The 24,356-nt window shown below is 35.6% G+C and overlaps 1 protein-coding gene across 3 annotated transcripts in view; it reads right to left on the reverse strand.

Annotated features, from left to right (window-relative positions):
- Positions 1-24,356, reverse strand: part of MTF2 (metal response element binding transcription factor 2) — a 61,121-nt gene that overhangs the window by 11,814 nt on the left and 24,951 nt on the right. For 2 of the 3 annotated variants that reach the window (XM_078155015.1, XM_020972020.2), the window contains 8 exons: positions 23,391-23,589; positions 23,178-23,259; positions 19,486-19,581; positions 18,958-19,058; positions 18,366-18,514; positions 12,395-12,490; positions 11,658-11,726; positions 8,953-9,076 (listed from right to left, as the gene is read on the reverse strand). In XM_078155015.1, the coding sequence (XP_078011141.1) occupies positions 8,953-9,076; positions 11,658-11,726; positions 12,395-12,490; positions 18,366-18,514; positions 18,958-19,058; positions 19,486-19,581; positions 23,178-23,259; positions 23,391-23,589 (916 nt within the window). Of the gene's footprint in view, positions 1-8,952; positions 9,077-11,657; positions 11,727-12,394; positions 12,491-18,365; positions 18,515-18,957; positions 19,059-19,485; positions 19,582-22,314; positions 22,381-23,177; positions 23,260-23,390; positions 23,590-24,356 lie in introns of those variants that run through there. The other variant, XM_078155016.1, reaches the window with a different exon arrangement.

The following is a 24,356-nucleotide window of genomic DNA, read 5'->3' on the forward strand; positions in this document are numbered from 1 at the left end:
TGCCTTGCTTTTAGTTATGGGCTTTAAAACAAATACCTTTAAAATACCAGAAGAAAAGCATTTAAGCGGGAAAAGTAGGCAGATACTTGTACTATTTTATCATTCAACATTTCCTCTTGAATACAGGTGGCAAGAAATATTAGCCTCTGTAATTTTGAAACGTATCAGCAGATCTAGCACTTAAGTTTTGAGGCTATTTCAAACCACAGCTAGACCTGGCTCCTACCAAAGTACTGCAGAAAATTTCCTACAACCATAAACTGAAAACTTTTTTTTTTTAAACTCTAATGTAGGGGCAGCTAGGTGGTTCAGTGGTTAGAACTCTGGCCCTAGAGTCAAGAGGATCTGAGTTCAAATCCAGCCTCATAGACTTGCCACATACTAGCTGCATGACCTTGGGCAAGTCACTTAACCCTGGACTGCCTCACCAAAAAGCAAAAAAAAAAAAACAAAAAAACCTGTTTTATTCTGGGAAAGTTTCAATATCGCTCAACTTGGACTTTCAAAAGATAATTTCCTCCCTCTTAATCAATGTTTTAATCTTAAGGCCCATCAAAGAAATCTTAGTTAAGCCAAAGGTTGATTCAAATTGATTTAACAAAGTAACACATTAAAATCATGAGGCCTTATATAAGTATCATTCTGAATAACATAGAAAAGGACACCAGCATTCAGTAAAGCTGCTACACCCCGCCCCCATGTAATTCAGTCTACATCAAAACTGTCAGGTGCTTCATCTGACATAAGCTAAAATTCCCGAGAGTTTTTCAAGAATTGTTCAAAATGAAGTGTACTGAAAACATCTACTAAGGAAGCCTAAGTCCATGAATTAATGTTTTCAGATCTGTTATGGATTTCTGAAGGGCCAATGGAGAAATGTTACTTCCTTAAGAGGAAGGGTAAAAGGATCACAGGGTTGGATGTAGAAGTTCTAATTAGATAAATCTTTGGCAGATTATCTGTTAGGATCATAATTCAATTCAAACCTGTATAAAGGCCTAAAATGCACTGTTAGGTACTAGGGAATAAAAAGACAAAAACAAAACAGTTCCTGCTGCATGGAGCTTTTATTTTTCACTAGGGGAAAGAGGAATTAAGCAAAATGTACACCAACATATGCAAAAAACACAACAAAACAAAACAATTTTTGGGTGGGGGAGAAATTACTGTTGTAAGCACCAAAAAGGTTAATTGTGAAGAAGTTAGGTATTTCCAAGAGGCAGAGAAGAGAAGTATTCCAGGCATAAGGGGCAGTTTTTTCAAAAGTACACAGAGGGAAGATGGAATATCATGTATAGGGAATATAAAGTAGGGCAGTTTGGCTCCAGTGTAGAATGTGCACAAAGTGGAGTAATGAGAAATTACTATGAAAAGATAGGTTGCAGCTGGATTGTAAAGGGATTTAAATGCCAAACAGGAGTTTAGGTTTTATATTAGGGAGATAATAAGCTTCTTGAGTAGGGAATAGTGTGGTCAGATTTGTGCTTTAGGAATACTGATTAGCAACTCCCTCGAGGAAGGAAGTTGATTCCACTGGTCAACAAATTCAATGAATTTAACAGATATTTTTTATCAAGTAACTACTCTTCCAATGTGTTACAGCTCTGATTATCAAAGTTTTTTTTTTCCTTATGTTTCATCAAAATCTGCCTTCTTGGAATTTACATGCACTGGTTCTTAATCTGTCTTCCGAAGCAATGCAAAATAACCTTATTTCTTTTCAACGTGATAGCCTTTCAAATATCTGGTCAGGGTGGGGAACCTGTGGCGTTCTAGGTCCTTCAGTGCGGCCTTTCGACTGATTCCAAGTTTTACAGAACAAATCCTTTTATTAAGGGGATTTGTTCTGCAAAGTTTGGATTCAGTCAAAGGGCCACACCTGAGGACCTCCAGGGCTACATGTGGCTTCGAGGCCATCGGCTCCCCACCCCTGATCTGGATATTTGAAAACCAACATATAAGTCTAAGCTTACCTTAGGGGTATCAGCAGCTACATCAACACTGTTTCATATTAAACTTGTGACCAACTAAAGCCAACAGACTTATTTCACATGAATTTGCAAGGCATATTTCCCTTACATCATACTTGCAGAACTGAAATTAAGATTAAATGCAGAATTTTCTATTTATTCTTGTTAAATGTCATTTTATTTTCAGCTTAGCATTCCAGTATATAGGTAGCACTTAAAAATTGTGATTCTGTCATCTCTCTAATCAACTAACCCTTCCTGGTTTTGTGTCATTTATAAGCTGGATAAATATGTTTTGTATTGCTCACTCAAGTACTGATAAGAACATTGAATAGGCCAGGTGAGAGGCTACAGTCTTGTACCTATTGACTTAGCAACTTCACTCTAAGTGAACACCCACCACTCATTAATCTTAGTGAATTTGCTATGCTAGCTTTCTCCTAACATCTATATTTCATCAGTTCACCTTTCACTATCCATAAGACTTTTAAGGGAAATATGGCTCTGTTGAAATCAAGATATGCTTTGTTTACAGGATTTCCTTGATGTACCAACTAGTAACTCTAACAAAAAAGGGAGTAAGGTTAATTTGCCCTGTTTAAAAATCTGTACCAGAAAGTTGCTGGTGGATCAACATTAAACATACCAGCCTATCGTTCTCATAATTCTCCTCTATTTGAAATTTGAAAATCATGACATTTACTCGTTTCTAGTCTTCTAATACCTCTCCTATCTCCTAAGATTTCTCAAAGATGAACAACACTAGCTCTAAAATTATAACTACAAGTTTTCTCACCACCATAAGAAGTTATTTGTTTAGGCCTGGATCTAAAATTACTAAATACTCCTTTACTTACATCATGACTTCACATATTCTGGGATAATAATGCCATTCTCTAAAAGGTTAAAAGTTGAAGTCAAATAATGCAAGAAGTGATGGGGGAGAAATAGGCCAGAAATATCAAGGACTAATAAACCTGACAATATTCCACCTATTTTCTAAGACTAAATTGCAAAATTATTGTATCTTTTCCAATCTGAAGAATATTCTTGCTGGAAAAAACAACGACAACAACAAACAGAAATAACAGAATTGTTTTGCCTTCTACTATTTATTTACATCATAAAGCGATATGTCTATTTCCTTGATCCACAAGGCTTTATATGCTTTTCTGATTGTCTTTAGAATTTTTTTAAGCCTCAGTTTATCCTTGCCCTTTAACTTCCTGACATTCTTCTACTAAATCGATATTTATTCTTTTTTACACATCATTGCGGTTATTTGCCCTTCCTTCTGTATATGTCTCTGAAAAATCTGCATTCAAAATATCTCCCGCTTCAGTCACACTGATTTCTTTAGATACTCTTCTCTCTCCTCTCCTTTCAATGGATTGTTTATAATTTGGTTTTCAGTTTTTAGACTTTCCTATCAATGTTCCCTTTTTACATATTTCTAGTCATGTAATTAACAGGATCATTTTTATTTTCTTCTCTGAATCTGAAATGTGATTTCCTAACATCTAAGGCAAATCATTCAACTATGCACATTATGCCTGTCTGTCAATATAAAATCAGAAATCATGGTCCTTTTCATCCAAGTTTTCTGTCATTTCCACAGCACTAGCCATTTTCTTTTTGCTGGTCAATCAGAATTAAATACAAAACAGCAGTTTGTTCTCAGAGATGAAAGTGTTAACATGGCAAGTCAGGAATTTACCAAATATTCTGAATTTAGAAGAAGATTTCTTATAAAAGGTTGCATGGCATCATAGGGAAAGTCAGATTAGAAATCTGAAGGCCAAATACTATGCGACCTTGGGCAAGACACTGAACGATGCTTACCTTTCACTTTTTCATCTATTAAATGGGAATACTACCACTTAACCTACCTTACGCTTTTGTTGTGAGGGTCAAATGAGATAATATACATGAAAGCATTTAATACATACTATGCAAATGTAATCTGATACAAATCAAATTTGACGTAAAATGATATTATAGTTGAGGTCCGTTAATTGTTATTATAACTTTCTCTCCTGCAAGTTTTCATACACACACACACACACACACACACACACACACACACACACACACACACATGTTATGTATGTATGTTTTTTTTGGTGAGGCTCTTGGGGTTAAGTGACTTTCCCAGAGTCACACAGCTAGTGAGTGTTATGGGTCTGAGATCACATTTGAACTCAGGGCCTCCTGACTCCAGAGCCAGTGCTCTGTCCACTGCACCACCTAGCTGCCCCCATCTAATCTATATTAAGAAATCACTTCCATCCTGCTAGCTAAGCATTCTATAGTACCCTCCTGTAACAAATATCACTTCTGTTTCTTTCACCCATTATCCTAACCCAAATATATCTCTCCACACTATATACTCTTGTAGAAATAAATCTGAAAAGACTCTTTGTGGAGCTGCTTTTATATCACTGCTTTAATAAAATCAATGCTTCATGTATAACCTATGTCAAATTGCTTGCTTTCTCAGTAAGTGGGGAAAGGGAGGAGAGAGGGAGAAAGAATTTGGAACTCAGAGTTTTAAGAAACATACGCTAAAAATTATTTTACATTAAATTGGGGAACACAGCAAATAAATAAATAAATGAAGGATAATTTTTTCTTTTTAAACCAGTGCCTTATACCAGTGAAAAGGCTTCACTTTTTAATGACTGGACTGTTATTTATTGATTGGACACTCTTGGTTTACTGGATAATTTGTTCATTACAATTTGTATAGTATTAACCTAATCTGAGAAAGCAAACTATTTTAGCAAAGAACACACAGAGGGAGGGCAGGAGTAGATGGTTCCATCCAGCTCTAGAGCCCTTGATTATGTCTCTATCTAGGTCATAAAATTAGTCTCTCATTCCCATCAGTAAACGATGTTGTAGCAACTATCCATACCAAAAAACATGTCTAGAAGCTCAAAATATTTCATATATATTTAACTCGTTTTTAAAACTATGCATTTTGAGGCAGCTAGGTGGTGAAATGAATAGAGTGCTCTGGCCTTGGAGTCAGGAGGACCTGAATTCAAATCCACCCTCAGATACTTAACACTTACTAGCTGTGTGACCCTGGGCAAGCCACTTAACCTCAATCGCCTCACCAAAAAGCAAAAAATAAAATAAAATAAAACTACGCATTTGTCTTTATAAATATAAACTAATCTTTAAAAAGATTAACTAAGAGGAAACTAGTTTATACATAAATGCTATATAGTCTGCTATTACAAAGGTTTATTATTCTATAGCAGAGTTTTTAGATTCTCCTCAGCTATTAAAGAGGCTGCAAGAACTGTATAAACCAGGCATTCATCTTAATTTTGCTCCTTAGTGACAAAACTAAAACTACTTAACAGAGAACTTTTTACATGTGGAAAAAATCATTTATATATGAAACAATCAAGAGAGGCAGCAGGGTATATGGTGCGGAAAAAAAAAACACAAAATCTGGAGTTGTAGAACCTGAATTTATTAAATTTTGCCTCTGCTATTTACTACCTGGGTCGCCTTGTTTAAGTCAAATCTCTTCTCTTTGATAACATTTTTTTGAGTTAGTAAAATGAGACACCTGAACAAGCTGACCCCTTCAGTTCTCTTCCAGCCATAAATGCTAAACATATTTGGAAATGAGATCTTCCCACACACTTAAATAGCTCTAATACCAGGAATTTTAAAAATAAGAGAAATTGTGTCCCTGAGTTATTATTAAATTTTAGTAAATATTTAGGTTCTAGATCTTTGGGATATAAGGTAAAAGTGACTTGCCTAAGGTCATAAAGGTAAGCAGGACTTGAGTAGAAGAGTCAGAATTTGAACCCATGTCCTCTACATTATGCTACTCCTGGATTTGGGCCAAGAATAAGAAGGATCAATTTATGTATGTGTGTCTTTACTATATTCTAAAGCCAAAAAGAGTGAAGTCCTATATTAAACTAATTATCTGACTGTTTGCTGAGGGTTTAAGAGAGAGGAGAGGGTAAGAAATTGTACTTTACTCTATCAAAGATTCAAGTGGGGGTAGGGTAGTTTTAAGAGAGGAATTCTGGGTATATTTTGAGGTTAGTATACATTCAGTCCTATCTCCTATACCACCTACAATTCTACATAACAATAAGAATTAATGTTCAGAATCATGACCCGTATTCAGTATCCATAATCATTACAGAAAAGCATAATACTTTTCTATAGTTAACAGGCCACTCACCATTATAACCATAGGTTAAAATATCTGTGTAGCCTACTGCAGAAAAAATTGGAAGCTTTCAGTCCATTTGGTAATTTGATCATTACAAGATAGACCATACATGATTCCATTAAAAGATATTCCATAATGGCTAATGTAATAAATAATGTACTAACAGACTTTAGAAAAGTCTTCAATATCAAGAGATGAAATAAAAAGAGGTGGGTTTGTGTTTTTTTTTTGCTTAACCTTTAATTAGACTAAAGATCTGAAACATTATATACCCAAAGTATGATGGCTCAATTAAATGAAACATTTCTTTAAGATACCAAAACTTTCCTCTGTCTTAATAGAGCTTTGGTCACTACTCTAAAACTGTTTCTAATACTATTTTTCCAGTCTTATGGAGCAAAGAGAAATTGATGGAACTTTTGTATTTTTATGACAATATCTGTAAACTACAAAAATAGAACACATCAGCAATCCCAATGGTGAGGCAAATCTTTTTTTCAGAGCTGAAACAAAGACAAAGCAGTTTGATGGTCCTTAGCTGTAGAAAATTAATTTTTAGAAATTCACAAAAAGAACTCTTTTATAGACTATTATTCAACTTTAATTAATTTTATATTTTTCTCATAGAAACAAAATCTAAGCCATAATATTTAAAACATAATATAGGGAAAATATTTCAACTAAAATCAATTTTAAAATAGTCTTAAATCTGAGGTCGTAGTGTGTAAAGCAAATATTTCATCACTTTAAAGAATAAGAGTACTAACAGATAGATCCTATATAGGTCAAATCTAGATGTAACTGCAGTAGTGCTGAAAGTACCAGCCCCTAGAAGAAGCAAAGTATTTTAAAATGAACATATTAGACTGTTTTCTAGATATACAAACTTCTAATGAAAAAAGAGATCACAGTCACCAGCATTTTAATCTTATTTTCCATTTTAAAAATAGTTATTTAAAATATTATGAGATGGACAAATTACTTTAAGTTGTTCTCTCAAATTTTGCCAACGAAGGAAGCAGCACTGAAGGCAACTCATATCCTATTTTTTTAAACTATTAATAATGTTACTTACTTACTGTACTGATTAACAATTTGTCAGTAGACAATATATCTGAGGAAATGCAGAGAGTGCATCATCTCATGCAAAAATGTACAACCCCACTAGCCACTGAAAATGTAAATTAAGAAAAACTTGAAGACATATTTTTAAAATACCTGTTAAACTGCCTCTCAACCCTACATAGTACCCCTTAAAAGGTAAAAACTACTGTTTGTGGGAATATGGAAAAATTTGTATTCTTACACTTCACTAGTGGTACAGTAAATTGGGTTAATCTTTGTGGAGAAGAATCTGGTAACATATAACATCACAGAATTTTGAAACTCTACCTCAAGGAAAAATATAAAAATAAAAAGGTAAATTACACAACATCAATACTACTTAAAAGAGTTAACATTACACACATTAACAATGATCAGAGAGAATTAAGGGATTTAAGTGATATTTAGTCTACACTTGGCTCATTTTAACTATCAAGCTACTTAAGATCATTTTTTTTTCAAATAAACTACTTTTTAATTCAAATGTCCAATATGCAGAAAACAGCCCCATTTTCAAATGCTTGCAAGGGCCTTTTCTTTAACACATTAAGTGCTCTATTTGGTATGATTTTAATTTACCTTAAAAAAATTTCTCATTATCTACAGGCCCCAATAATAAATTTTTCATTCCTGTTAAATTAGTACACATTAATATGTATCTTAAAAGTTTCAGATGATGCAAGGCTAAAATAAACAAATACAATTCTAGATATTTTACACTGAGCTAAGTTACCTAGTAATAAAGAATACTCTATTCCTTGATGGGGGGGGCGGCGGCGAGCTAAAATTAAGTCAATCTCCTTAAAGATCATGCTCCCTGCTAACGAAAGAGACAAATAAATGTAGAAGAATTCCTAGAAAATCCTCACTTCAGCCAACTTCCCTAGCTAACTTGTCTCACTCTGACATGCATATAACTTTGCTTTCATTCCAGTCAAACCTACAAAGGGAGTCAAGGTGAAAGGTAAAACCTCATTCATAGTTCCACTTGCTCAAGTTAAGTCTGAAAAATTACAATATTGGAAGAAAAAGAAGGCAAAACCAAGAGCATATACTAGAAGGAAGTGGCCTGGCATAGAGAGCAAAAAATAACTCCTGAACTCAAAGTCAAGAGGTTTTAAGTTGGAAGCCTGCCTCAAGACACTCACTAGTTAAGCACAGGCATGTCTCTTCAACTTCTCAGAGCACCCCCGCTTCCTCATCTGTAGTATGAGGATAGTAAAAATTATGGCACCTAACAGGTTATTGTGAGAAAAGTGTTTTACAAACATTAAAACCACCACATAAATTTATAAATTATTTTAATATCCAAAACTAGAAGTTTTCTCAGTTCCATCTTTTACCACTATTTTCAGCCTTTGCTGTATAAAATGGAACCAGGGAGGCTTTCTTTTTTCTAAATTGTTCCGGTCTCTTTTAACATTATTTCTATCTTTTATAATCAATAGGTAATAGCAGACAGATGGGACCAGTGGCCCCATATATTCTCACTAGAGTTGTTTCTCCCCAGAATCAAAAATAGGTTTTACTTTAGGTTTGCAGACCCTAAAGGCACATAGGCCTCAAGCAAGTTTATATACTTATAATTATGTCTTAGTTGCTTTAACTAACTAAAAAAAGAGAGAGAAAGAGAGAGAACAACTAATAAAAGCTAATGCCACCTACCTCTCCAGGGTGCAATCTATCCCAGTTCTCATTAATGTACGTCATAAGTTCAAGTTCAGAATCAAAGTATTTCTTCTTGTGAATAACACTTAGGTTGTAAAGGCAAAGGTGTGCTATATCTACCCTGGAATTCAGAAATTGTCAAAACTTATGAAAACAAACTTTTGAACATTCTAAAGAAATCACATACATTTTCTTTCACAAACAATTAAAAGTCACAGGATGAAATATTAATGTAAATGGGTCAACTGTCATGATTTGACAGGTATATTGTACAATATGTCCTTTTTCAGGTATGAGCTGGAGGAGAGGGCCTTTCTCCAAGGTCCCTTTCAATGCTAAAATTCTGTGATTCCTCGAAACAAAGGCCAGTTATACAAAAATTAATACAGAACAAAAAGACTGGGTGCCCCTAGCTGAAAATTAACTTATTTCAAACAATTTACTATACAACAGAATCCTTATACAATAAAAAGAATTTGGGTGTAATTCACTGTAAGAGATCTTGCCCTGTATAAAAAGTACAACAGTTTTTTAAAAATCCTTAATTCTTGGGGACTAGGCACCAGACTGATTTTGGAATATTTACATCACTACAGAGTGATTTGAACGGATCAATTTTTTTTAAGTGTTTGATATATTCAGGTTTCAAATATTATCTATTTGCTATATATATAGTTTCTCCTTGAAAATGCTGTCTTACAACTCCTGTCCTTCTTTTCTCCTTAACCCCCTACAATCTAGCTTCCAACTTCATCATTTTACCAAAACTTCCCTCTCCTAAGTTACCAATGATCCAAATACTAACTTCTTTTCTCAGTCTTCATTCTTCTTGTCCTCTCTGCAACCTCTGACACTGGTGATCACTCCCTCCTCCTTGATACTCTCTTCTCCCTAGATTTTCAGGACACTACTCTTTCCTAGCTCTGCTCTTACCTGACTACTTCTTATCAATCTCCTTTCCTGTATCTTCATTCAGGTAACACAACCTGTAGGTGTCCCATAGAGCTCTGTCCTGGGCCCTCTTCTCTTCTGCCTCTGTATTACTTCACTTGGTGATCTTATCAGCTCCCAAATATTTAATTTTCATCTCTCCATGTTGATGATTCTCAAATCTACCTACCCAGCTCTGACCTCCCTGATGATCTTCAATCTTACATCTCTGTCTTTCTGACATCTTGAACTGGACGTCTAATAGACATCTTAAATTCAACATGTTCAAAACTAAAACTCATTATTTTTCTCCCTTAGCCCCACCCTTCCAAACTTCCCTATTACTGTCAAAGGCACTATCATTATTCTCCCAGGCTTTCAGGCTTATAACTTAAGTGTCATCCCCAACTCTTCACTATCTCTCACTCCTATATCCAATGGATGTCAAAGCCTATTGATTTCACCTTTGCAACATCTCTCAAATATGCCCCCTTCTCTTCTTTGACACTGCTACCACCAGCGAAAGCCCTCCAACCTAGATACTGTGATAGTTTGCTGGTAGGTAGGTCTACTTTTCTCAAATCTCTCCCTACTCAACTCATCCTCCATTCAGCTGCCAAACTCATTTTCCTAAAGCACAGGTCTGACCACATCACCTACCTACTCATCAATAAACTTCAGTGGCTCTCTATCACCTCCAGGATCATATACAAAATACTCTATTTGGTGTTCAAAGCCCTTCATAACCCACTTGCTACCATCCCAGTCTTCTTACACCTTATACCCAGACAAGTATTCTTTGAGCAGGGCCTTCTTGCTGTTACATGAACAAGAACACTCCATCTTCATTTGCTCTTCCTGTTGCCCATGCCTAGAATGCTCTTTCTCTTCATCTCCACCTCTTGGCTTTCTTCGAGTTCCAATTAGAATCCCATCTTCTACAGGAAGCTTCTCCTGATCCCTCTTTAATTTTAGTGCCTTCTGTCTGTAAATTACTCCTTACTTGTTCTATTATATAACTTGTTTGTATGTAGTTGTTTGCTTTTTGTTTTCCCTATTACAATGTTACCTCCTCAAGAGCAGGCCTGTTTTTGCTCCTTTAAAAATCCCCAAAGCTAGAGGCAGCTAGTTGGCGCAGTGGATTGAGTACTGGCCCTGGATTCAGGAGGACCTGAGTTCAAATCCTGACTCAGACACATAACACTTACTAGCTGTGTGACCCTGGGCAAGTCACTTAACCCCACTGCCTAGCCAAAAAAAAAAAATTTTTTTTTTAAAAACAATCCCCAAAGCTTAGCTGGACCTGGTACATGGTAGGCACTTAATAAAAGCTGACTGACTGAAACAATTAGTAACCTAATCTATAAATAGTGATGGTTTCTGAAATTTTTCTTCCTTTCCATTCCCCAAGAATTACAGTAAAGAATAAATGCTACCTAAAAGTTACAAGGGTATATTTTAAATATAAGAACTGTCTGTTTTGTGTCATATGTTATGGCTAAGACAAAAAAGGATAATTCAAGTATGAAAACTTTTGGAAAATAGAGCATGTAGTAGAAAGTGGCTATATAATCACGATGATTTCCCTAGCCAAAAGAAAACTAACCTGATGAAAACTATTTACAGGCTCAAGCAAAGAAAGAAAAAGGGACTGAGAAAGATTTCTAGAGGGACTAATTTTTATTTAACTACATTAAATATTTCATCCTAGGAAGTAAAAATATATGGAAAAAGGGTTTTGTTTTGTTTTGTTTTTTAATGCCTATACTTACCATTGTAGGGGCAGACGTTTGAGGTATTCTGGTCCAGAACTACAGACAGAGCAAATGAATGTATAAAATCTAAGGGAAAAAAAATCAAATACATACCAAATAACCAAGGGGGCACACATAACATTCTAGGTAAAGTTCATCAGGCTAAATTTCAGTATAATCAAAAAGACTCACAAGGTGAGAATAAACCTCTGATTAAATGAATGTATATAACTGATCTGGAAAATGAAACTGTTCACACCCCAGGAGGAGGAAAGAAGCATACAACAGGACGGCATAAAAAGTCTCCTAAACTCGGAATCAAAAGACCTCAGATTTAGCTTTCCATTTGCCACTGTGAACCTGGGCAAGTTATTTCACAACCACAGGCCTCACTTTGACTATATATATAAAATGAGGTGTTTGTCTAAATGATCAGTGATGTTTCTTCTGGCTCTTAAGAGTCTAAGATCCTGCAATTTACACGTGTACGAGTTTTAACTGAACATTATATATAAAGTTCCCCAAGTATGGTGAACCAAATTTATTTCAATTCTACTCTTAAACTTCCTACACTGATATCTATCCATGCAAAATTTGTTTCAAATTTTGAAGCACAGCATGGAATTTTACCCCTCTAGGGTGATCAAATTCCAACTCTTAAAAATCAATGTCATGAGTTAATTGTAGCAATCTGAAACAGCACAAATATTAAGCATATCTTAAAAAAGGAAAAGGAGTAAAGTTTGAATGCTTACCTGTCACCAAATAACATTGGCTTTTGAAGGCATTGCACACAAGCCTCGTGAAACCACTGCTTACATTTGCAGCACTGCAACATTTTTAAATACCAGCTTCAAAAGAAAAGGATATGTGAAAATTATTACTCTTCTATCAGAATCTTTTAAGAAAAGCAACATTCTTCATATATTAGAAAAAAGTTTTATAGATGCTTATAAAAATTCCATGGGTTTTGATTAATCAATGAAAATGAGATATATTTCTTATTTATCTCTATTATTTAACTTAGCACTTGCCATACAGAAGATTCTCAATGAACTTTTGTTGATGGAATTTACGGTTCTGCCAAAAATGTAGTGCACTCCAGTAACAGCAATACTGTATGATGACCAACTATGATTGACTTACCTCTTCTCAGCAATACAATGATCCAAAACAATTCCAAAAAACTCATGACAGAAAATGCTATCCTCATCCAGAGAAAGAACTATGAAGTCTGAATGCTGATCAAAGGATATTGTTTTCACTTTTGTTTTTTGTGGCTTTCCCCCTCTGTTGTTTCTTCTTCCACAACATGACTAATGTGGAAATATGTTTCCCTGATTGCACATGTGTAACCTATATTAAATTGTTTGCCCTCTTGGAGCAGAGACTGGGAGGGATGAGAGAAAAATCTAGAACTCAAAATCTTATTAAAAAAATGAATGTTGAAAACTTCTTTGCATGTAATTGGAAAAACAAAATACTACAAGAAAAGAATATAGTGGACTTGTAATACTTATGACTGAGAAAAGAACCATTTTTTTCCCTTCCCTCCTGGTAACATCAGAGTTCTCCTCACCACATGACTGTCAGCAATCTCCAATTTAGAATATACCTAACAATAGTGCACGTAAGCATTAGCCACTGCCGAAGCAGTGTGAATGAACCTTGACAGTCATAGAAGAACTGTAAAAAATCAGATGCAGGTTTAGATGTAAAGAAAGTGAAGAAGTTAAAAATAAATAAGACAATCTTATAAAGTCTAATAATCTTTGACATAGATTCCCAGAAAGAGTTGACTATAACAGGGTATTTTTACTACCTTCTCAAATGTACCCACCTTACATAACTATCTGAAGTTTTACCATTTGGAAGAGTACTATTTTTTAAATGTAACTGCCCCTTGAATGTTTGGTGGTGGTGGTGGGGTGTCTTGTCATTTACAAATCGGCACGAATTAGTCTGACCTCCCCCCCCCCACATCAAGCTGTGTACTAAAAGAACTAAGAATTTTGATCTAGGTAAATTGGAAATATGTAATTTTGCAACATGAAAGACTTTGGGAGTTATGGTAGAATGAATGAACTGGGTTCCTGAGGGAGTGGGGCACTAGAAGGTATGAAAAAAACACAAAAAAGGAAAAAGGGTCCCAAAGAAAAATATCTACTTTAAAAGTCTGCCTAGACTTGATTCTGTTTTCTCTTCTTCTTTCCTGCACACTGCTTTTATTTCTAAGTCCTTTGATGGAGCTTAAACTAGTACTATATTTCTGTTATAGTGTGAGTTTAGAGAGTTCAAAACACGTGTATGGGCTAGTCTGGAAACCAAATCACCATTCACAGTTAGATTAGAGCAACTAAAGAATCCTCTGAAATGGTTGCATTATTCAAATTTGCACTGTATATTTCTATTGGGCTAAAATCAGTTACTATATTTTATTATACTGTAAGATAGCCCTGAATTTGAATATATGCACCAATCAGGACATAACTGTATAACCCTGTTTCTCTGGGAACATATTCTCAGAGTTCCAAGCAAGTGTCTTCCAAATAAACTTTAAGAACACTACTAAGTGGGCCACGGAACTGGGCCAGTGGACTCTCTAGTAACACTGGGAACAAACTAGGTGCCACTGGATAATTATTTCTCTGGAGTCCAACCCCCCTTCATCTGGTGACTCCTCTGCCCTTGTCCCTGCTCCAATCCTCCAAGCTCCTACTTTGGTCAAGCTTGCTATTCTTTGTGAGGAAAACTCCAGGGCCCTCTGGGGACCTGGTTCATTTCAGATCACTCTGGCAAGGATATCCTTTCTTAAACTGCACACCTCTGTTAACTGGCCTTTCTGTGTACAACTGCAATTGCACGCCTAATGGTATGCCTCAGTAACTGAGTATGTGCCTCAGCTGAACCGGTTCTGTTTGTATTTGTCTCTCATTTTGTCTGTTTCTGTCTCTGTAAAGTGTAAAATGTCTGCATAGGTTCTATTACCTTAAAAGATTTAAAATGCAGACAGTCAGAAAAACTTCAAAGGCCTGTAGCCAGAGAGTTTAAAACACTGGGAAAGATTAATGAACTTTCACAGTTGAAGCAATTGTCCTAGTAAGCAGGACTAACTCCCACTTTAGGCTTTCTGAGGGAGATTAGGTTACAGGAAAAGTTAAAAAAACCTATAAGGCACTTTTCCTCCTGTCACTTCAGTTTTGACTATGTTGGAATCATAGAAATAAAGTCATGTAATCAAAGTTGCAGAATTGCTAAAAACATCTTAGTAGATGAAGGAGTTTGAAAATTAATCATTTTAAGATTGCAGGAGAGAACTCCTGAGCCTTTGGGGTAATTCCAGGAACTCATTATCATCTGAAATATCTTAGCAAGTTTTGGGGTACCACTGCAGAATTTGTTCTAAGGAAAAATAAGAATTAAATTCTAAAAGTTAAAAGTAAATGACAAGATTAATAGCTTCATTGTTCTAGCGCAATGAAGGAAGGCAGCTAGTTTGGAAGTAATCTCAAAATGAAAAAAAAAAAGAACGGTTTACACTTTACATAAATGGTTTACACTTTATAAAAACCTCTTGTTAACCCTTCCTAGAGATCTCTTGTAACTCCCCCCAATTCTGAGACCCATTAACCTCTCTCATCTCAGATCAGATTCCTAAATACAGGTGTTGAAATAAATGCTAGAAAAATGCAGAGAAACATGAATTATATCCTGCCCCTCCAGCCATGGAGGGCCAACCGGGGGGGGAGGACGGGGGGGACGGCGGGGACGGCAGGACAGCATCTGCAGTGGGGCCTGCCACTGGCAGTGGCCCCAACAGCCCTCTGCTCCTGGGCATTCTGCAACCCACCCTCTAGGCAAGCCTGGGGGCATTATCCTGCCCACCCTGCCCCAGAAGCTGTAAATGTCCCCAACCCCAGCAGTACCTGGTCCCAAAGCTGCAACTGTTGGCGGGGGTGAGAGAGTGAGGGGTGGGGTCAGGCCCCATGACCAGCATCCATTTTACATGGCCACCAGAACTACCACTAATGGGAAGGTCCTGGCACCAGCCACTCCAGCCCCTAAGATTCCCATTCTGCAGCCAGTGCCCTCTGCCACACACTCCCAAAGCCTGGTCAATGTCTCCAGTGCATGTCCAGCCCTCATCAGGCCCTGCCCAGCTGCTGCCTGGGACGGTTTTGGTGCCCCTGGCAGTGCCTAGTGTGGCAATATGATGTGGGGGGAAGGCAGCCCCTGCCCTTGGTGAGCCCACCATTCTCTGTTCTGGTTGCATAAACTTATTAACTGTGTAATCTTGTGCAAGTTATCTTATCTCCATTTGCCCCAGTTTCCTGATCTGTAAAGAGAAACATAATAACGGTACCCACCTCCCAGGGCTGTTGTGAGGATCAAAAAAATATAATGACTGTAGGATGCTTAACATAGTAACTGCCATATGCTAAGCACTACATTATTTCTTTATTTAAATGTAATTGTTCCATACTTGATAACTGTAAAGTGGTTTTAAAATGTCAGAGACAATAAGATCAATGATTTTTATATGTGATAATTTGGAAATGCAACTGATATCATCTGAAGTTTATTGTTTGTGTTACTGTATTTCTAAATTCTCTTATACTGTAAAATTTGAGAGACCATTTTAACAGAAATGCTGTTAGACAAAACAGCTTTTTAATCTGGACGCTGTCACACATAAATTGGACTTTCAGAAGGATGTGAAAAAAAATAGATACTTGAAAACTTAAATATTTAATTATAAAGCAGATAATAATATATAATGGCAAATTTTCATTTGAAATTCTTGGTTATTATGGAAGTATACAGAATGGTTTAAAGATGTAGCTTCAACATATTAATGACTAGTCAACTACCAGGTATTTGCTGTATGTCTGAAGCCCCAAAATATGGGCAGTTTTAATATATAAGTAAAGGACAAACAATGTTAACTGTTAGGGAAACATCAAGGAAAAGTATTTAAGCCCTAAACTGTGGTGAAAATTTGCTATTGTACAAATTTCTGTGATTGTAATTTACTATTGTTTTGAGCTGTAATTACAGCTTTTTAATTACAGTCTGAACTGTCATGAAGTTAACAGTAGAAAATGACATGTGCTGCAGTCTGAGAACTGCTAAAGGTGGATGTCTGTGTCTGGGAAGAGTTTTAAGGGTGACCGTGGCACAGTATACGTAGGATCCTCCTGACTCTATTTCCCCATTGTACTATTTCCTTTCTGAAAGGAAAAGGAAATTCACACTTAGTTCTTACCTAAACCTTGCTTTTAATACCCTGTGACTACATGATTGGCTGTCAGATATGGCTCATGCCTGGAATCAACCAGAGCTAAGGAAGTTTTTCCCTCTGTTCTGATAATATGACATTGTTATAATTATGTCCCTCTTTTCCTTTTCTAGCAAATAATCAAGAAGTTTTTTAAGTACAATACTGAATCTATTAAATAACAGATTGATACTGGAACATCTCTGAGTTACTTTGAGAGGATGCAGTATGAACATCATACAATTTTAACCTATATTTGTGGTCAAATTACAATATGAGACGGTATCCTCCTAAGAGGAGAATGATTAAACGAAGCAATAAGACAAAGATGTAATGTGAAAGTTTTCTAAATAAATGGGATAGTAAGTTTTGAGAAAAGCAACAAGATTAGACTGTTTTCTCTAAGGAGTATATACATATATATGATCGGCTTTCAAATTTATCTATCATGAGTTATCTATTATAAGCTCTCAAAACTGGATTAAGGATTTTACACATAAATTATGTTGATAATGGTAAAGGAAGTGAAATTATTTTCCCATTTTTATAATATCTGTCTGATAATTTTAAAAGGCCATAAATGAGCTTCCTAAGAAAAAAGCAACAGGACCAGATGGATTTACAAGTGAATTCTATTAAACATTAAAGATCAATTTAAAGATCAACTAATTCCAGTACTAAATAACAGGCAAAGAAGGGCTTCTACCAAACTCCTTTTACAAAACAAATATAATACTTTTACCTAAAACCAGGAAGAATAAAAACAGAGAAAGAAAATTACAGACCAATTTCATTAATGAATATGGATACAAAAATCTGAAATGGAAAGATCACAATATTTTCATTTCTATCAAAAATTTGAAAATACAAGTATAAGTGTGTCTTTCCTTAAATAGATAAAAAACATGTTTATCTAAAAACATAAGCAAACACTATCTGTAAAGGCATAAGCTAGAAGCCTTCCTAGTAAGAGCGGGTGTGAAACAAGCAATCCTACTACTTTGCGTGACAAATGGCAGAGGTAGGGGTGTGTGTGTGTGCGCGTGCACGTGCATGCATGCAATCAGGTGAATATGGTGTTTCACATGGAGCATTACACATAGATATGTGATCTTCAGGTATTTCTTAACACTGTGAAAAACACTTCTCCCTTATTAGATGCCTCTTTAAGTGACTAATCAACTACTAATCACCTGGTTTCTGCAACAGCATACACTACTCCAAAGCACAAGAATAAAGCCATCATCCCAAATCACTATACCTTAAGGGATGGCTCTGCCCTTAGGAGCTACTGAAGTTTATAAGCTATCTATCCTTCGGACCCTACGTTATCAGGTGGCCCCAGACTACTTTAGTTGATAAGTCTGCTTCTAATCTGTTGCTCACCATAACTTGAGAAAAAGAGAAAACTAAAGTGATTAAATGAGTAGAAAATATTATCTACTTACTCTCCAGGGCCTCCACAGTAGCAGTAACACTGTTGAGCATTGGTTTTATGACCTGGATCCCATTCTAGGTCTGCCACACTATAGGGTAAAGTCTGCTTCATGACTTGTAACGCTTTGGCATTTGGTCCTTTCTTAAGCGCACCACCCCTCTATATTAAATTTTTTCCAAAAAATAAAGACAAAGACAATTGGCTAAGAGTGAAGGCTAAATTTTAAACACCATTTAAAAATCAGTGATTTACAATGTCTCCAAAATTTCCACTTTAAATATCGTTTTAGAACTATTATTAAAAATTTACCCTTGTTGCTTCTGTCATTTATAAAATACAAGTCAGTACAAACATTTAGTAAGCACTTCTTTATCATTCTTTTCTTTTGCATCACTAACTCAACTTCAGAATTGCTAACTAACACTGGCAGGATACGTGTAGTCTAGTAATCCTCATAAAATAAATCGTAAAGGGCACTTGTTTCTACACTGCTTTAATTATTCTTATTTTTCCACAAACAAGTTATATATAAATGAAAATTAAGATAGAAAAATTTACAAATTTTACTTAGGACCACAGCACAAAAATCTTAAAATATATACCTTTGTTGTTGTTGCAAAAACACATTGTCGACAAAGCCATTTTTCATCAGAGTCAATCACACTGGAATCAATATTAGGTGTATGGCACAACTGATGATATCCTAAATTTTGAAAAACAAATTAGATGCCCAAACACGGACAAGCGATTTACCAAAATTTCAAGGACATATTTCAAAATAAAATTATCTTGCTTACAACATTTAATATGCTTCAATGATATAAAATATTTTTCTTTTTACTGTAAAAGTGTATACCAAATCCCTTTTTAGTTCTTAAATAAGATGAACATAGAATTCAGTTTCTTGCCAAAATATATTCCACATTTCAGGAGCCAATAAATTCAATTATTACTTTGAATTCAAAGTAGTATTACATATCATTACATAATGTAAGTTACATGTAATGTTAACATAAACAAAGCCTCAAGTTATCAATGTATAAAAATCTTTATTATTACTCACATACAGAGAAATCTGTCTTAAGACCAAGAAAAAAATTAACATTTTAATGAAATCATATCCCACTTACCTTGCCCACACTTATCACATATAACCATTTCATTAGGAGCTTCTGAATACTCTTCCTGACATATTGTACAGACCATTTCCCCACTTCCAGTGGCTCCTGAAGATAATCAAAAATATTTTTAATCAAGCAAAAAAAAAAATACAGTGAATACATAAAGAAAGGCTTCATAAAAGTCATTTACATGTACCAAAGAATGGTTTGTAGTAAGAGTGCTTTGTTGACACAGGTAAATTCTCATTAAGTAATACTTAATGAAAACTTAAAGGAAACTGCTGTTTTAAATTAAAGGATCTAATTATATCACAATGCAAGTTAAAGAGTGGTCAACAGTTAAAGCCAAGACTTTCATACTCCTGTTCTGCTATGAAGCAGCAACTGTCCTCACCTTTGTGCCTTGCTCCTATTGTTTCCTATGCCAAAAATATACTTCTTTTTCATCTACTGAATTTCTATACATTCTTTAAAGCCTAATTCAAATGCTTCCTCTTCTCCTAATTCTGTATCTTCTCCCACAGAACTCACATAGCATTTTGATTTGCGACTTTTTAATGCACTTATCATGCAATATTATATATTTGTCATCTATGTTTGTGCTCTACCTCCCTACTGGACTGTAGCCAGTAAGCTCAATGAGAATAGGAACAGTGTCTTTCCTAAATCTTTTATCCGCCCACCCAGTGCCTAAAACAGGCCTCTCATACCAGAAACCTTACAAATGTGTGTTTTCATTCCTCTTAATCATGACATTCCTCAATCGTCCTATAGCTTCCAGAGAAAAGTGTGCCTAAACTCCAAAACTAATCACCAAACAAAATAGAAAATATCTAGGAGTATGTAAGAGAGCAAAGGGATAGTCACAATGGCAACTGACCAGCATGAGTTCTTTATTGGGTAAATTATCTCAAAGCAACCTTTTTAAATGACTTAATTATTCTTTTAAGGTTTATGTTGGTATCAGAGAAGACAGATCCATTACTCATGGAAACCTACACATTCATTCTCTAGCCATTAAAATATCCACCTCTCTGGCTCATTCTTTGTAGTGGGTCTCTTGCTTCATACATTCCCCTTCTGGGGCTATTACAGGCACTAAAGCTTGAACCACAACTGCACACACAAACTTTTGTCATTTTGGTAGCAGCAATAGCTGCATAGCTAGGCAGGGGGAAGAACACTGGACCATCAGGGAATGTTGCAAATAGGGTCTTCTAGTCAAATGGGCTTCATGACCCACACAGGACCTTCCCTTTTCTTGCCACTTGCTACCACCATAAAAACACTAGACAAATATGCTCTTTTACTGTCTGGGGAGCAGCAAGGAGGGAGAATCATAGGATCACAGAAACTAGTCAAGAAAGATCTACATTAGACAGTATCATTTGATAGCAAATCATATGATAGTAGGTTTCTAGAGCAGAAGTTCTCTGAGGACTCCCTGGGGCTCCCCAAAACCCTTTAAGGGGGTCTACAAAGTCAAAATTATTATCAAAACAATACTAAGACTTATTTTGCCTATTAAAATGCTCTTCCCTTTTCCAATTATGTATTTATGTGAGGCCAGATCTTCTTTTACTTCAACCAAAACAACACACTTCAATAGACTGAATGCAAAAGCAGATAGGAGAATCCAGCTGTCTTCCATTAAACCAGATATTAAAAAGAATAGCAAAAAGCATGTAAAAAACAATGCTACTCTTCTCAAAAATTTTTTATTTTGTAAAATATAATTATTTTTTATTAAAAACATGTTAACCTGTAATGGACTTGTTGGCTATTTTTAAATGAAATATTTTAAAATCATGTTTTAATTTCTAATACAATAAATACTGATATAACCTATATAATTAGCAAAAAGTTCTTTTAGGTCCTCAATTTTTAAAAATGTAAAAGGGCCCTGAGACCAAAAAATCTGAAAACCACTGTTCTAAAATATAAATGAACTGTGAAAAGACAATTCAAAAATCCAAATTTACAAATCAAAGTCTGAAAATTATTCTTTTGGGATTAGAGAGATGATTCAGCCTACTAAGGTCATTGTTGTTGGAGCCCTGCTGTCCCTTTAAATTCTCTGGCTTAGTCTGTTCTCACTGCCTCCTCAGTTCCATCTTCAAAGTATGCCACCATCCCTCTGAAAAGATTAATTACAGAATGGTTACTTCTTTAGAATTATTTAAGCTTTTGAGTATCTCAGAACTAAGTAATATAATTACACAGAATGTGACTGAACGAAGCTCTATTTTCTAGTTTTCTTCAGTAACTTAACAAGCATTTGTTAAACATCTAACATGTACCATAACTGTGCTTGGTGCATGGAAACCTTCCTTCCAAAAAACCAGGAAATGGAAAGCTCTAGTAATTTACTATATAATTATGACATGGAGCCAAAAAACAGAACTCAAAAGCTAAGTTTAGTTTTCTAATAAAGCAACCATTAAGTAGGGAAATTACTCCCTATAGTGGTAGTGGCTAAATTTTTAAAAGGGCTGGTGGAAAAGGTGCTGGAGCTGAGACAGCAGCAACAATGTTTTAAACTAACTTTAGACCCTCTACAGGTAGTATCGTCTATGGAAAGTAGTTTAAAGAAAAAAGCTCTATATCACAGTTCTAAACAAATTAGTAACTAATAGTCCCAATTCTATGTTTCCTTTCTAGATTACACACGAATCCCTTTAGATTCCTTCCTAATTAGTTACCTGATAAGGAAATCCAGAAATGGAGCTTCATTGAGCTATTAGTATACTTAGAATTTTGATATAGAGATTTTGACATTCTTTTTGCAGTTAAAGGACTTTCCAGAGAGAATACATCCTGTAAAGGGCCCATACTTACCAGATTTAAAGGGCAGCTGTGAAACAATGATCCCAACAACTTCCATGAAATAAGTATCTGCAATTATAATGTACGTTAACAGGAAATTTTTTTTTATTTATATTATGTAAAAGCTATGGTTACCTGAATTTATTCTGACACCAATCCAAATCTAATGATTAACCTCATCAAGAGGCAACAAAAATAATGGAGCCGCAATTTCTACCATACTCTTATTTACACATATTTTCTACTATAAAATAGGGGAACCACTTATTTATGTCTATCTCAGTAAGTCCTACGATCATGTTGTTGTTGTTGAGTTACATCTGACTCTTTGTGACCCCACAGACCACAGTGTGCCAGGCCCTTCTATCCTCCACTATCTCCTCAAATCTGTCCAAGTTCACGCTCGTTGCTTCCGTGACATTATCTATCTACCTCATCCTCTACTGTCCCCTTCTCCCTGTGCTTTCAATCTTTCCCAAAAGCAGAGTCTTTTCCATTGAGTCCTGTCTTTTCATTATGTGGCCAAAGCATCTGACCTTCCAATGAACATAGGCTCATAATAGTCACTTCAAATGTTTATGATAGGTAAAAAGTGGATACTTCTATGAACTAACATTTTTTCTTCTGTATGTCAGTAATGCTTCCACCTTCCATCACATTATAATTCTACTGATAAAGATCCAACTTTTTATAACCCAAGTGATCTCTCAAGCACCAACGAGATCTAACAAATCTGGGACTAGGTTGATTATTTTTTCCCTTACTTTCATAAAGATTTAATGTCTATTTTAATACCCACATTCAGGGGCAGAGACAATTTGAAAAAAAATAAGACTTCAATATAAATCACTTCCAAGAAAAATAATAACACATGCCTGTTTGTATGTCCTTCCAGAGAACCCAGGATTTAGAACTATCTTCAAATATGATGAAGCAGCTCTGTTTCAATATGTTTATCTGTAACACAGAAGAATATTTAAGATGACCTTTCTAAAAATGGTAAATTATAACCATAAGCTCAAAACTAGGATATGATTTTATGTTAAAATGTAAGTTGTGATAACAAAAGACTATTTTAAATAACTTGCCTTTTTGATAGTTCCAAGATAAAATAAGCCATCTGACCATCTAGCTAGGACATCCTGACCTTCTTCAAATTTACATGCTGGCTTTTTGGCTTTCTGTCCATCCTGTAAAGACAGTTTGGTCAAGGATGTCGGGGTCTTTTGGTTTCGACGTAAAGGAGACCGCTTATGGACCAATGAATTACACGCCCCTGTAGAGTCTCTGTTTAGGAAATAGAAGCCATTTAAAAAAAAAAACAATAAGTAACCGCATCCTACATTTACAAAGCCCTCAGAAAAATTCTTAGGCAAGTAGTGCAAGAATTATACCCATTTTATAGGTGAAGAACACGATTCAGTGAGGTTAAGTGACTTGTTCAGGAAGCACCTGACTGGTAAGTAGTAAGGCCAAAGTAAAATACAGGACCCCTGACTGCCACCTCAGCAGTGTCTTTCCTCTAGCTCCCTTGCAATGTACACTGTGGAAAAGCAGGCTGTCCTATTTGAACAATGCCTACTGTGCTCTTTGGACATGCTGGGCAAATTATGATTATACCACACTGCCTAAGGAAGAACAACAAGTAGTGTACCTTCTATGCATATTTGTACTAAGAAATGGATTTGAGATTTGCAAATGGATCTGTCATAGTAGTCAACCATATAAATAAAACAAAACCTATCCAACCAGGCCCAGAGGTACTGATCCATAATCTGGTCTGGTACAATGATTAATAAAAATACTTGCTACAGGAAATGATAGCAAGAAACTCAGGGTCATGTCTGCTAACAAAGAGGTAAAAAAAAAGCAAGAACACTTCTTAATATTTGCCTAGCTGCCTCAGGTAGCTAGGTGGCACAGTGGATAGAACATTCAGCCTGGAGTGAAGAAGACCTGAGTTCACATGTAATCTCAGATACTAGCTGTATGGCCCTGAGCAAGGCACTTCATCTCTGTTTGTATCAGTTTCCTCAACTGTAAAATGAGGGCAC

The sequence above is a fragment of the Phascolarctos cinereus genome, unplaced genomic scaffold (genome assembly GCF_003287225.1).
Source record: "Phascolarctos cinereus isolate Bilbo 61053 unplaced genomic scaffold, phaCin_HiC Scaffold_5;HRSCAF=322, whole genome shotgun sequence".
Lineage (NCBI taxonomy): Eukaryota > Metazoa > Chordata > Mammalia > Diprotodontia > Phascolarctidae > Phascolarctos > Phascolarctos cinereus.